The 12126-nt window shown below is 45.1% G+C and overlaps 1 protein-coding gene across 2 annotated transcripts in view; it reads right to left on the bottom strand.

The window, feature by feature from the left end:
* LOC115472699 (kappaPI-actitoxin-Avd3b-like) overlaps nt 1–12126 on the bottom strand; it is an 80696-nt gene that overhangs the window by 25551 nt on the left and 43019 nt on the right. Inside the window, exons 2-3 of one of the 2 annotated variants that reach the window (XR_003942538.1) lie at nt 11933–11954; nt 9332–9505 (exon numbers count right to left, since the gene is read on the bottom strand). Coding sequence is in view for 1 of the 2 variants with exons in the window: in XM_030207059.1 (XP_030062919.1) it covers nt 9342–9505; nt 11933–11954 (186 nt within the window). In the remaining variant the exon portion in view is untranslated. Of the gene's footprint in view, nt 1–9327; nt 9506–11932; nt 11955–12126 lie in introns of those variants that run through there. The other variant, XM_030207059.1, reaches the window with a different exon arrangement.

Genomic DNA, 12126 nt, shown 5'->3' with positions numbered 1-12126 from the left:
AGCAGGTACTTGCAGAGGAACTCTCCGCCCTTCTCAGCACCAATGCGGTCGAGCCCGTGCCACCCGGGCAAGAAGGGCTGGGATTCTATTCCAGGTACTTCCTTGTGGAAAAGAAAACAGGGGGGATGCGTCCCATCCTAGACCTAAGGGCCCTGAACAAATATCTGGTCAAGGAAAAGTTCTGGATGCTTTCCCTGGGCACCCTTCTTCCCATGATTCAGCAAAATGATTGGCTATGCTCTCTGGACTTAAAGGATGCTTATACACACATCCCGATACTGCCAGCTCACAGACAGTATCTTCGATTTCGTCTGCGATCACGTCACTTCCAGTACTGTGTGCTACCCTTTGGGCTCGCCTCTGCGTCCAGAGTGTTCATGAAGTGCCTGGCTGTGGTAGCAGCAGCGCTTCGCAGGCTCGGAGTGCACGTGTTCCCTTATCTCGACGATTGACTGGTGAAGAACACTTCCAAGGCAGGAGCTCTACAGTCCATGCAGATGACTATCCGACTCCTGGAGCTACTAGGGTTTGTAATAAATTACCCAAAGTCCCACCTTCTCCCAGTACAGAGACTCGAATTCATAGGAGCTCTGCTGGATTCTCGGACAGCTCGTGCCTATCTCCCGGAGACGAGGGCCAACAATCTGCTGTCCCTCGTCTCCCGGGTACGAGCATCCCAGCAGATCACAGCTTGGCAGATGTTGAGATTACTGGGCCACATGGCCTCCACAGTCCATGTGACTCCCATGGCTCGTCTCCACATGCGATCTGCTCAATGGACCCTAGCTTCCCAGTGGTTTCAGGCTGCTGGGGATCTAGAGGACGTGATCCACCTGTCCACGAGTTTTCTCAAATCCCTGTACTGGTGGACGATTCGGGCCAATTTGACTCTGGGACGCCCCTTCCAAATTCCTCAGCCACAAAAGGTGCTGACTACGGATGCGTCTCTCCTGGGGTGGGGAGCTCATGTCGATGGACTTCACACTCAAGGAAGCTGGTCCCTCCAGGAACGCGATCTGCAGATCAATCTCCTGGAGTTAAGAGTGGTCTGGAACGCTCTGAAGGCTTTCAGAGATCGGCTGTCCCATCAAATTATCCAAATTCAGGCAGACAACCAGGTTGCCATGTATTACATCAACAAGCAGGGGGGCATCGGATCTCGCTCCCTGTGTCAGGAAGCCGTCAGCATGTGGCTCTGGGCTCGCCGTTACGGCATGTGGCTCCAAGCCACGTATCTGGCAGGCGTAAACAACAGTCTGGCCAACAGGTTGAGCAGGATTATGCAACCTCACGAGTGGTCGCTCAATTCCGGAGTAGTGCGCCAGATCTTCCAAGTGTGGGGCACCCCCTTGGTAGATCTCTTCGCATCTCGAGCCAACCACAAGGTCCCTCAGTTCTGTTCCAGACTTCAGGCCCACGGTCGACTGGCATCGGATGCCTTCCTCCTGGATTGGGGGGGAAGGTCTGCTGTATGCTTATCCTCCCATACCTCTGGTGGGGAAGACTTTGTTGAAACTGAAACAAGACTGGGGCACCATGATTCTGATTGCTCCCTTTTGGCCGCATCAGATCTGGTTCCCTCTTCTTCTGGAGTTGTCCTCCGAAGAACTGTGGAGATTGGAGTGTTTTCCAACCCTCATCACACAGGACGAAGGGGCGCTTCTGCATCCCAACCTCCAGTCTCTGGCTCTCACGGCCTGGATGTTGAGAGCGTAGACTTTGCCTCTTTGGGTCTGTCAGAGGGTGTCTCCCGTGTCTTGCTTGCTTCCAGAAAAGATTCCACTAAGAGGAGTTACTTCTTTTTATGGAGGAGGTTTGCCATCTGGTGTGACAGCAAGGCCTTAGATCCTCGCTCTTGTCCTACACAGACCCTGCTTGACTACCTTCTGCACTTGTCTGAGTCTGGTCTCAAGACCAACTCTGTAAGGGTTCACCTTAGCGCAATCAGTGCATACCATTACCGTGTGGAAGGTAAGCCGATCTCAGGACAGCCTTTAGTTGTTCGCTTCATGAGAGGTTTGCTTTTGTCAAAGCCCCCCGTCAAACCTCCTACAGTGTCATGGGATCTCAATGTTGTTCTCACCCAGCTGATGAAACCTCCTTTTGAGCCACTGAACTCCTGCCATCTGAAGTACTTGACCTGGAAGGTCATTTTCTTGGTGGCAGTTACTTCAGCTCGTAGTCAGTGAGCTTCAGGCCCTGGTAGCCCAGGCCCCTTACACCAAATTTCATCATAATAGAGTAGTCCTCCGCACTCACCCTAAGTTCTTGCCGAAGGTAGTGTCGGAGTTCCATCTGAACCAGTCAATTGTCTTGCCAACATTTTTTCCCTGTCCTCATTCCTGCCCTGCTGAACGTCAGCTGCACACATTGGACTGCAAAAGAGCATTGGCCTTCTATCTGGAGCAGACACAGCCCAACAGACAGTCCACCCAATTGTTTGTTTCTTTTGATCCCAACAGGAGGGGAGTGGCTGTGGGGAAACGCACCATATCCAATTGGCTAGCAGATTGCATTTCCTTCACTTACGCCCAGGCTGGGCTGGCTCTTGAGGGTCATGTCACGGCTCACAATGTTAGAGCCATGGCAGCGTCAGTGGCCCACTTGAAGTCACCCACTATTGAAGAGATCTGCAAAGCTGCGACGTGGTCATCTGTCCACACATTCACATCTCATTACTGCCTGCAGCAGGATACCCGACGCGACAGTCGGTTCGGGCAGTCAGTGCTTCAGAATCTGTTCGGGGTTTAGAATCCAACTCCACCCCCTAGGCCCATTTTTTATTCTGTTCCAGGCTACACTCTCTGTTAGTTGGATAAATTTTTAGGTCAATCTCAGTTATGTCCTCGCCGTTGCGAGGCCCAATTGACCATGTTTGTTGTTTTGAGTGAGCCTGGGGGCTAGGGATACCCCATCAGTGAGAACAAGCAGCCTGCTTGTCCTCGGAGAAAGTGAATGCTACATACTTGTAGAAGGTATTCTCCGAGGACAGCAGGCTGATTGTTCTCACAAACCCGCCCGCCTCCCCTTTGGAGTTGTGTCTTCCCTTGTCTTTGTCTTGCTACATACGGGACTGATGAACACGAGCCGATTCGGGCGGGAAGATGGCCGCGCATGCGCGGTGCGTATGGGCGCGCGAGAGCTAGCAAAGGCCTTTGCTAGTGAAGTTTCCGATTGGAGGGGCTGCCGTGGACGTCACCCATCAGTGAGAACAATCAGCCTGCTGTCCTCGGAGAATACCTTCTACAGGTATGTAGCATTCGCTGTTTACCATGTTCATCCCTCAATGTCGCCACCGCCCAAGACCCTCCCCAGTTCTTTATTACTTTAATCAGTAGTCGTCCCGTTTTATTCCCATATCGATGTAGCTTATATTTATAGTGTATGGAGGATCTCATTTCATTTTCATGGAGTAGGGTATTAAGGGTAACCTGTATAGTCTTCAAGTGCTCTAATGTATTTTGGGTAGGTTTATGAATGTGGGCATGTTTGGCTCTCAACAACTGTTTTTCCAATCGCAGTATAGTTGCTGCTCGGCGTTTCTTTCTCATATTACAATAAGCAATAATGTCCCCTCTAAGCACCGCTTTTGAGGCGGACCAAAACAAGACCGGATCCGCTTGTGCATGTTCTTTATTATAAAATGCATGATCTCCCCATTTAGTCAACAGATGTTCCTGAAAATGGGGGTCCTTGTCTAGGTATGCTGGGTACCTCCACCCTGCCCCTCCTACATTGTCACCTGGGATTTCCAAGTCCAGCCACACTGGGGCATGGTCAGAAATCTCTTCTGGTCCTATACTAGCTCCCCTCACTTGATGGAATATAGTTCGATCTAGGAAGATATAGTCCAGTCTTGATAACGTGCCATGGGCCCTAGATCTGTGTGTAAAGTCATGTTCTCCTGGATGTAACGCCCTCCATACATCTACTAAATTTAGAGTTTTTATGAACATTTGCAGTTCTCCCGCTCGTTGCCCTGAGTAGTGTGCTGACTGTGGGTTAGTAGTATCAGCTTTTGAGTTTAGAACTAAATTAAAGTCCCCTAGAACCAAAATCCTACACATTTGATGTTGGAGACACCTACTCCCTAGTGTCCGGTAAAACTCCTTGTCATGTTCATTGGGCCCATACACTCCAACCATGAGAAATTCAAAGCCCTGTACCCATACTCGTAATGTTATGGATTGCCCCTGCTTCCCTTTCTCCACCACTGACACCTTACATGCTAATCCCTTGCGAAAAAGGACTGCTATTCCTCCCTTTCGACCTTGAGCAGCTACTGCATAACATTCTCCAACCCAGGCTCTTTGTAGTTTAGCGTGTTCTTCATCATTCAATCGTGTTTCTTGAATACAGGCAATATCTGCCTGGTGTCTTTTGAGGGCTGTTAGTATTTTACTCCTTTTTGCTGGGGAGGTTATGCCCCCCACATTCCATGTTATGACTCTGAGTGGCATAATTGTGTTTTTAAGTTTAAATCCCTCTTTTTGTCAACCCTGGAGTCCATTATTAAGGGATGTCCTATATATGTCCCTGTAATTACACCCCTGCGGTTTCTTTGTACAGCATTTCATAGTAACATAGTAGATGACGGCAGAAAAAGACCTGCATGGTCCATCCAGTCTGCCCAACAAGATAAACTCATGTGTATACCTTTACCTTGATTTGTACTTGCCTTTTTCAGGGCACAGACCGTACAAGTCTGCCCAACAGTATTTCCCGCCTCTCAACCACCAGTCCCGCCTCCCATCACCGGCTCTGGCACGGACCGTATAAGTCTGCCTTCCACTATCCTCGCCTCCCAACCACCAACCTCTCTTCCCCCACCTGCTCCATAAACCATTATTAAAATGGACTTGCGGGGGACTTCCGGTGACGTCATGAGCTGAGAAGCAGCTCGATACTGAGGCTCCGAGGCAAGTCCCCTTAAAAATTACTTTCCACGGACAGAAATAAAAAAAACGCGATTCCACTATATGGACAAATATCTCACATCCTCGCCCGCAAGTATGGCGCAAAAATCGCTGAAAAAAGACAAAAAGAAAGTGGGTAGTGGTGACGCCAAGGTGTCGGAAGAGACCGCGCCACCAGGGCCTACATTCACAGAGACTCAATTGATACAGCTAACACAAGCGATCGAGAGGGCCTGGGAGACTTTTCGAAGAGTCTAATTCTGACTCCCGGTATTTGTTATCTGGAGTAGGTCCTACCCTCCCCATATCCCCACTCCCCCCAAAACCAACGCATACCCTTTTTTCAGCCATCTGGTCATACCAGGCGGGTGAATTGTGACTCCAATGAACGTCTGAGGTCCCGAGTTCCCCAAGGTTTTTAACATTATACATCAACTCTCCACAGAAAACATTCAATGCTTGCATTTAACAGCGTGCTTTATCTTTCTATAGACAGTTCTTAGTTCTTAGTTCAGGCTGCCTCCAGGATTTTATTATCCACTAGATATTTCTGGGCCTCCGCCACAGTGGGGAATAACTGCCATTTTTCCTGTATATGTACTTTTAATTGTGCTGGATATTGTAAACCAAATCGGATATTCTTCTGTGCCAGCATTGAGCAAAGAGAATGAAATTGCTTTCTTTTTTCTTGCACTGTAGTGGAGTAATCCTGAAATATTAAAACATTCCTGTTATGTTTTAAAGAGCCTCATTTCAGCTTGAAACCTTGTAGAATTTCAATTTTGTGGCGGTAGTTTAGTAGTTTTGCTATGACTACACGCGGTCTGGCTCTGTCTTCCATTCTTCTGCCCATGCGGTGCGCCCTTTCGATAACAACTGGGCCCATCATGTCTGTGAGTGCTAGCTCTTTGGACAGCCAGGATTCTAGCCTCGTTTCGAGGTTGCGCTCAGGGAGGGCTTCATCCACCCAACAATGCGTATATTGTTCCTGCGCGCTCTATTTTCGTAGTCATCCAAGAGGCTGCGCTGGTCCGCCAATTGCTGTCTTAGATTTATAATGTCTGGACCAAACCCCCGAGTGTCGTCCTCCGCCGCTGAGACCCTGGTTTCCAAGTCTCCAAGCCTGATACCGAAGCCATCTAGCGTCGTTTGGTAAGCCTCTAGTTTGTTGTTTAAGGCTATCCATTTAGGCTCCCAGGCCCTCTCGATCGCTTGCGTTAGCTGTATCAATTGAGTCTCTGTGAATGTAGGCCCTGGTGGCACGGTCTCTTCCGACACCTTGGCGTCGCCACTACCCACTTTCTTTTTGTCTTTTTTCAGCGATTTTTGCGCCATACTTGCGGGCGAGGATGTGAGATATTTGTCCATATTGTGGAATCACGTTTTTTATATTTCTGTCCGTGGAAAGTAATTTTTAAGGGGACTTGCCTCGGAGCCTCAGTATCGAGCTGCTTCTCCTGTTTGCCTTGCCCAATCCCAGCCTTCAGTCAGGCCTTACCTTGATTGTTTTCAGTCAGCCCTGCCTTGATTTGTCTTCTGTCAAGCCTTGCTTGTCTTGCCTAGTACTTTGCTTAGTGCCTATGCCTAGCCTGAGTGACTCGCCTGCCATAGTCAGTTCCCAGCTGAGTCCCAAGGGCTCACTTCTTGAACTGTGACAATCTCATTGTTTTGGGTTGATATTTCTGCTAATAAAAAAAAATTAACCATAAAACTATAACATTCATCAATCAAAATGAACATCTTAAAAAACTTAAAGGCTAGGGATATACATGGACAAAAAAGATTTAATTTGTTTCAGATTATACTGATCTTTTTTTCACAATTTTTTGGATTTATTTTTGTGGTTCATTTGAGACATTCATTTAAATAAATTTGGAACATGCATTATACTTTCTAAATGTGCATAAATCAGTTACATATTAACATAGTAAGTGATGGCAGATAAAGACCTAAACAGTCCATCTGGTCTACTCAACAGATTTAAATCAACAATGAACGTGATATTATGTACTTGATCGTGGTCTTTCTTTGGTGTTTCTGGGACATATGCTATGGAACTTTGGAAGGCTAAGTGCTTTGAAAATATGCCTCTGAGTGTAGAAGTCCTCCCAAATCTGTCCTTAATTTCCAACTACTGGAGTTGCTGTCAAAGCCCACTCTAGCTTATCCAAATCAGTCTTGTCATTTGCAGGACAAAGACCATAAAGTCTGCCCAACACTGTCCTCAAATTCCAAATTCCTGGAGTTTCCATTGAAACTCTCTCCAGGCCATCCTAAACCAGATTGCTATATGCAGGACAGACCGTACAAGCCAGCCCAGCACCGACCTTAGTTGATGCAGCCAGAGTCACTATCTAAGCACCACTTGACATGCAAACACATATATAGCCCTTTAAGTTTTGTTTTATATATCATTCATTTTCCAATTAGAGATCCTCTGTGTCCATCTCACACCTTTTTGAATTCTGCCCAGTTTTTTTTCCCACCACCTCCCTTGGGAGGGCATTCCATGCATCAACCACCCTCTCCATGCAAAATAATTTTCTGACATTACTCCTAAGTCTACCACCCCACAACCTCAATTCATGTCCTCTAGCCCCTTCTCTGGAAAATATTTGTTTCTATATTAATACCTTTCAAGTGTTTAAAAGTCTGTATATCATATCTCCCCTATCCATCCACTCCTCTAGGGTATACACATTCAGTCTCTTCTCATATGTCTTTTGGTGTAAGCCGCATATCTTTCTTTATGCCTTCCTCTGGACTACTTCAAGTCTTCTTACATCTTTTAGCAAGATATGGCCTCCAAAACTGAACACAATATTCCAGGTGGGGTCTCACCAATGACTTGTACAGGGGCATCAACACTTCCTTTCTTCTGCTGATTACACCTCTCTATACAGCCTAGCATCCTTCTGACTATGGCCACCACCTTGTCACACTGTTTCATCCTCAGATACTATCACCCCAAGATCTCTTTCCCTGCCTGTGCATATATCAGCTTCTCATCGCTTAACACATATTTCTCCCTTGGATTTCTACTCCCTAAGTGCATCACTTTGCACTTCTTTGCATTGAATTTTAATTACCAACCATTAGACCATTCTTCTAACTTCTGCAGATCTTTTTTCATGTTTTCCACTCCCTCCTGAGTGTCCACTCTGTAACAAATCTTGGTATGATCCGCAAAAAGGCAGACCTTACCTTCTAACCCTTCAGCAATGTCACTCACAAATATATTGAACAGAATCAGCCCCAGCACCAATCCTTGAAGCACTCTACTACTCATATTTCCTTCCTCCGAGTGAATTCCATTAACTACTACCTTCTGGCATCTGTCTGTCAACCAGTTCCTAACACGGTCACCGCTTTGGATCCTAACTTCAGCTTGTCAACAGGATGCTGGGCTTGATGGACCTTTGGTCTGTCCTAGTGTGGCAATAGTTATGTACTTAAATATTATTTCTTGGATTTTGTAACCTATTGGATTCCAGGAAATTCTCTATCCTTTCCTTCAGCATTGCTTCCATTACTTTTACATTAACTGAAGTGAGGCTTACCGGCTTATAGTTTCCAGCTTCTTCTTTGCCACTACTTTTATGAAGAGGGACCACATCCGCTCTTCTCCAATACCAAGGAACCTCCTCCTTTTCCAAGGATTTATTAAACAAATCTTTAAGAAGACCCACCAGAACCTCTCTGAGCTCCCTCAATATCCTGGGATGGATCCCATCTGGTCCCATGGCTTTCTCTACCTTCAAATTTTCAAGTTGTTCATAAACACTTTATTCCTTGAATGGTCCTATATCCACTCCATTCTCACATATACCTTTGCCTGTCAATCTTGGTCCTTCTCCAGGATTTTCTTCCGTGAAAACAGAAGTATTTGTTTAGTACATTTGCTTTTTCCTCATCATACTCCACATAGCAATTCACAGCATCTTTGCAGTAGTTTGATACAGTGCACAGTAATCGCATGCTATATATATATATATATATTTTATTTTTTTTTTGTGAGGGGGCATGTCATGAGTGGGAAATGGGCATGAAAGCTTTATCCAGCTAGCATGCTCATATTACCATATGCTAACTGTATAACACAGACAATGCAGGAGCACTTGCCCTCTATATAGGAGGCAGTAAGTGCTGTTGTGTGTGTGTGTGTGTGGGGGGGGGGGGGGGTTGGCAAATCCAGCCCTATTTTACTGCCACAGTAAAAGTTCAGAGTGTATTACACCAAGTGTTGCATATGCTAAAATTATAATGGTGCCCAAACTAACCAAATACATGCTAATGAACACACATAATGCAACAGAAATCGTGGTAAGCAGGCTAGATCTATTGGCATAGTCTGGCTTTTCTGTTCCTAGAGCTATATAATGTACTATGTGAAGAAGGAGAAAAATATTGCTTACCTTTACTGTGTTAACAGCAACGAGCCTTACAGTCTTCATAGGTAAGGAAATTGTTTTCATTACCATAGGACCCTTGATAATAGAAGAGCTCACACCTTCCTGAATATATGTTGTAGCCCCAACGGGGTTGTGTTGAGGTACAGGACCCCCAATCTATGGGCAAGCTGCAGATCTCTAAAGAGAGGGAGAAAGGCACATGCTAATTCATGTGTTAACTGCATGTTGTATTAGGGGTGAAAACTAGGAGGATGCACAGGCTCTACTCAATAGGAGGTGTCAACTGTTTCTGTTCTAATGGCAACCAAGTGTATTCAGTAATTACTGAGGACATGTTGGGCACACTCCGAACGATTACCACACAGTCTTTGCAGTTAACTTGTTTAAAATTTTTCTGTTAAGGCATGCTAAGAGCATAAAATTAGCACACTTTAGCACTGAATAAAGATTCTTGCAACCTTTCTTTTCATTTTCATATTTCTTTCACTGGGAAGGATATGTGGGCTCTCTGCTTTGGAAAGCTCCTACGAAGTCATTTTCCGTTAAGGACACTGAACCCATTATCATACTGCTGTGCTGATGTGATCCAGAACACCTGTATACAATATGTAAACTACTTTGATAATAAACACAGAAAGGTGCAATATATCAAATCAATTTCTGTTCTCTCTTCCCTTCTCCCACTGATTCTTCTGCCCTCTTAACTGTCATTGTACTTGATTTCACAGTTCATTGTAAGCCGCTTTGAGGCTGCTTTAAGTGGTATAAAGCAGGGTATAAATGTTCTGAAATAATAAATAAATATAATCCTATTCCTTTTCCTTTAAGTCTAAGGGAGTCTGTAGACACTTCTTCAACCACACCTGCAAACTGTTAGCATTCCTTCATGTCTAAGGTTGCATCCAACTAAATCTCATTTTAAAATGCCAGATATTTATTTATTGATTGCTAGAAGTATACCAAGCACTGCATAAAATGAACAGTTACAACAGTGGTAGTGATAGTGGCAGTCAGCATGGTGTTGTGATTCTTCCTCCTGAGTGGTCCTTCTCTTAGGCGGGAAATACTATGGTATATGAATGCACACTAACACACATGGTCTTGTGGTGAATGCTGCTGCTGCCGCCGCTGTTGCTGCTGCCCTCATGTTTTGGATAAACATAAGAACAGCAATGCAAAATCAGAGGAAGATCCAATAAGCCCCACATTCTGTCTCCAACAGTGGTCAGGCTGAGTTACAAGTACCTGGAAGACTCCAAAAAGTGGTCTGTTTCCCATGATTCAAATGTATGGTGCCTATACTTTAAGACTGCAATTCATTTTGCAAGTGGTGGAAATCTGTGCTAATCACCTAATTTGTTTATCCCACTTTAACTCCACCCTTTAGCCACCCACTTTTTCACTTCAAAGTTTAGGCACTTGGTCCTAGTCAATTTTCAAAAAGACAAAGTTAGGTGACCTACTCAGAAAACTGAATCCTCGGTGACTTTTTGAATGTCACATAATGCCTGTTGAAGGTGACATTGGAACTTAGTTCTTGTAACTGTACGTTGCTTCAGGTACAACTTAGGAGCTGCGGTAAAAAATGGGCTTAGCACATCCAAATGCAGGACATTCCTGCATGCTATGACTATTTTTACTATGGCAGTAAAATAGGGCTGCACTTGCCGGAACTCCCCCCCCCCCCCCCCCCATGAGAGCACTTACTGCCTTCTACAGTACATAGGGGGCACTTAAAGTGCTCCGGCGTTAAGTCCGCGTTATGCAGTTAGCATATGGTAATGTGAACATGCCAGCTGGATAAAGCTTCCATGCCTATTCCCCACTCATGACATGCCCCTTCACAAAAATATATTTTTTAAAAATAGCATGCAATTACTATGCGCTGAGGCAAACTACCACAAAACACTTTATTACAGTGGGCCTTTTTTCCTGCATTAAGTGTGCTTTAGTGCTTAACTCTATTCAGTAAAAGGACTCCTTAGATTTTAAGCTTTGCAGGGATAGGGAAATAGCTACTACACCTGAATGTAGCATGACCTAAATAATCCCTTTCATCTTTTCTAATTATATCCTTATGCTTCAGACAGATTTAGGAGTCCTTTTACTAAGCCGCGATAAAAAGTGGCTTGCGGTAGTGTAGGCATGGGTTTTGGGTGCGCGCAGAAATATTTTTTAGTTCACGTACCAAAAATCCCTTTTTTAAATTTTTGCCAAAAATGGATGTGCAGCAAAATCAATTTTGCCACGCATCCATTTTGGGTGTCTTACCTTACCGCTAGCCATAGACCTAGCGGTAAGTAATCTGCGCATTAAGGACTTGAGCACGCTGCTATGCGTGTCCGAAAATAAAAATGATTTTCCAGATGCCCACCAAAAATGAAATTACGGCAAGAGGCACGCGGTAGTCGGGCGGTAAGTACATTTTGGTGCATGTTGAGCGCAAGTAGAGCCTACCGCAGCTTAATAAAAGGGGCCCTAAGTGTGGATATTTGTTCATGAAACCTCTCTTTTTTGGATCCATGAACCTTGCATGTTTGTGTACATCTATGTATCCACACACCTACCTCTTCCAGGGAAATACTGTTATTAATATATACGTACCTCGGTATGTTGTTGTTGTTGTCTGTAAGAAAAAGAAATTAAATATGTATGAAAATGTTGATTACAGTATTATTCTTGGTGCATTTTTCATGCTTTCTACCTATTTTCTGTATAGTTTCCCCTTTCCCTGCTCCTCCTCTGCCCCCAAAGGAAGTTAATCACCCCATCATTCACTTCAACAGTAGCACCTGAAA

The sequence above is a fragment of the Microcaecilia unicolor genome, chromosome 6 (genome assembly GCF_901765095.1).
Source record: "Microcaecilia unicolor chromosome 6, aMicUni1.1, whole genome shotgun sequence".
Lineage (NCBI taxonomy): Eukaryota > Metazoa > Chordata > Amphibia > Gymnophiona > Siphonopidae > Microcaecilia > Microcaecilia unicolor.
This window is presented reverse-complemented; position numbering and strand designations above follow the sequence as displayed.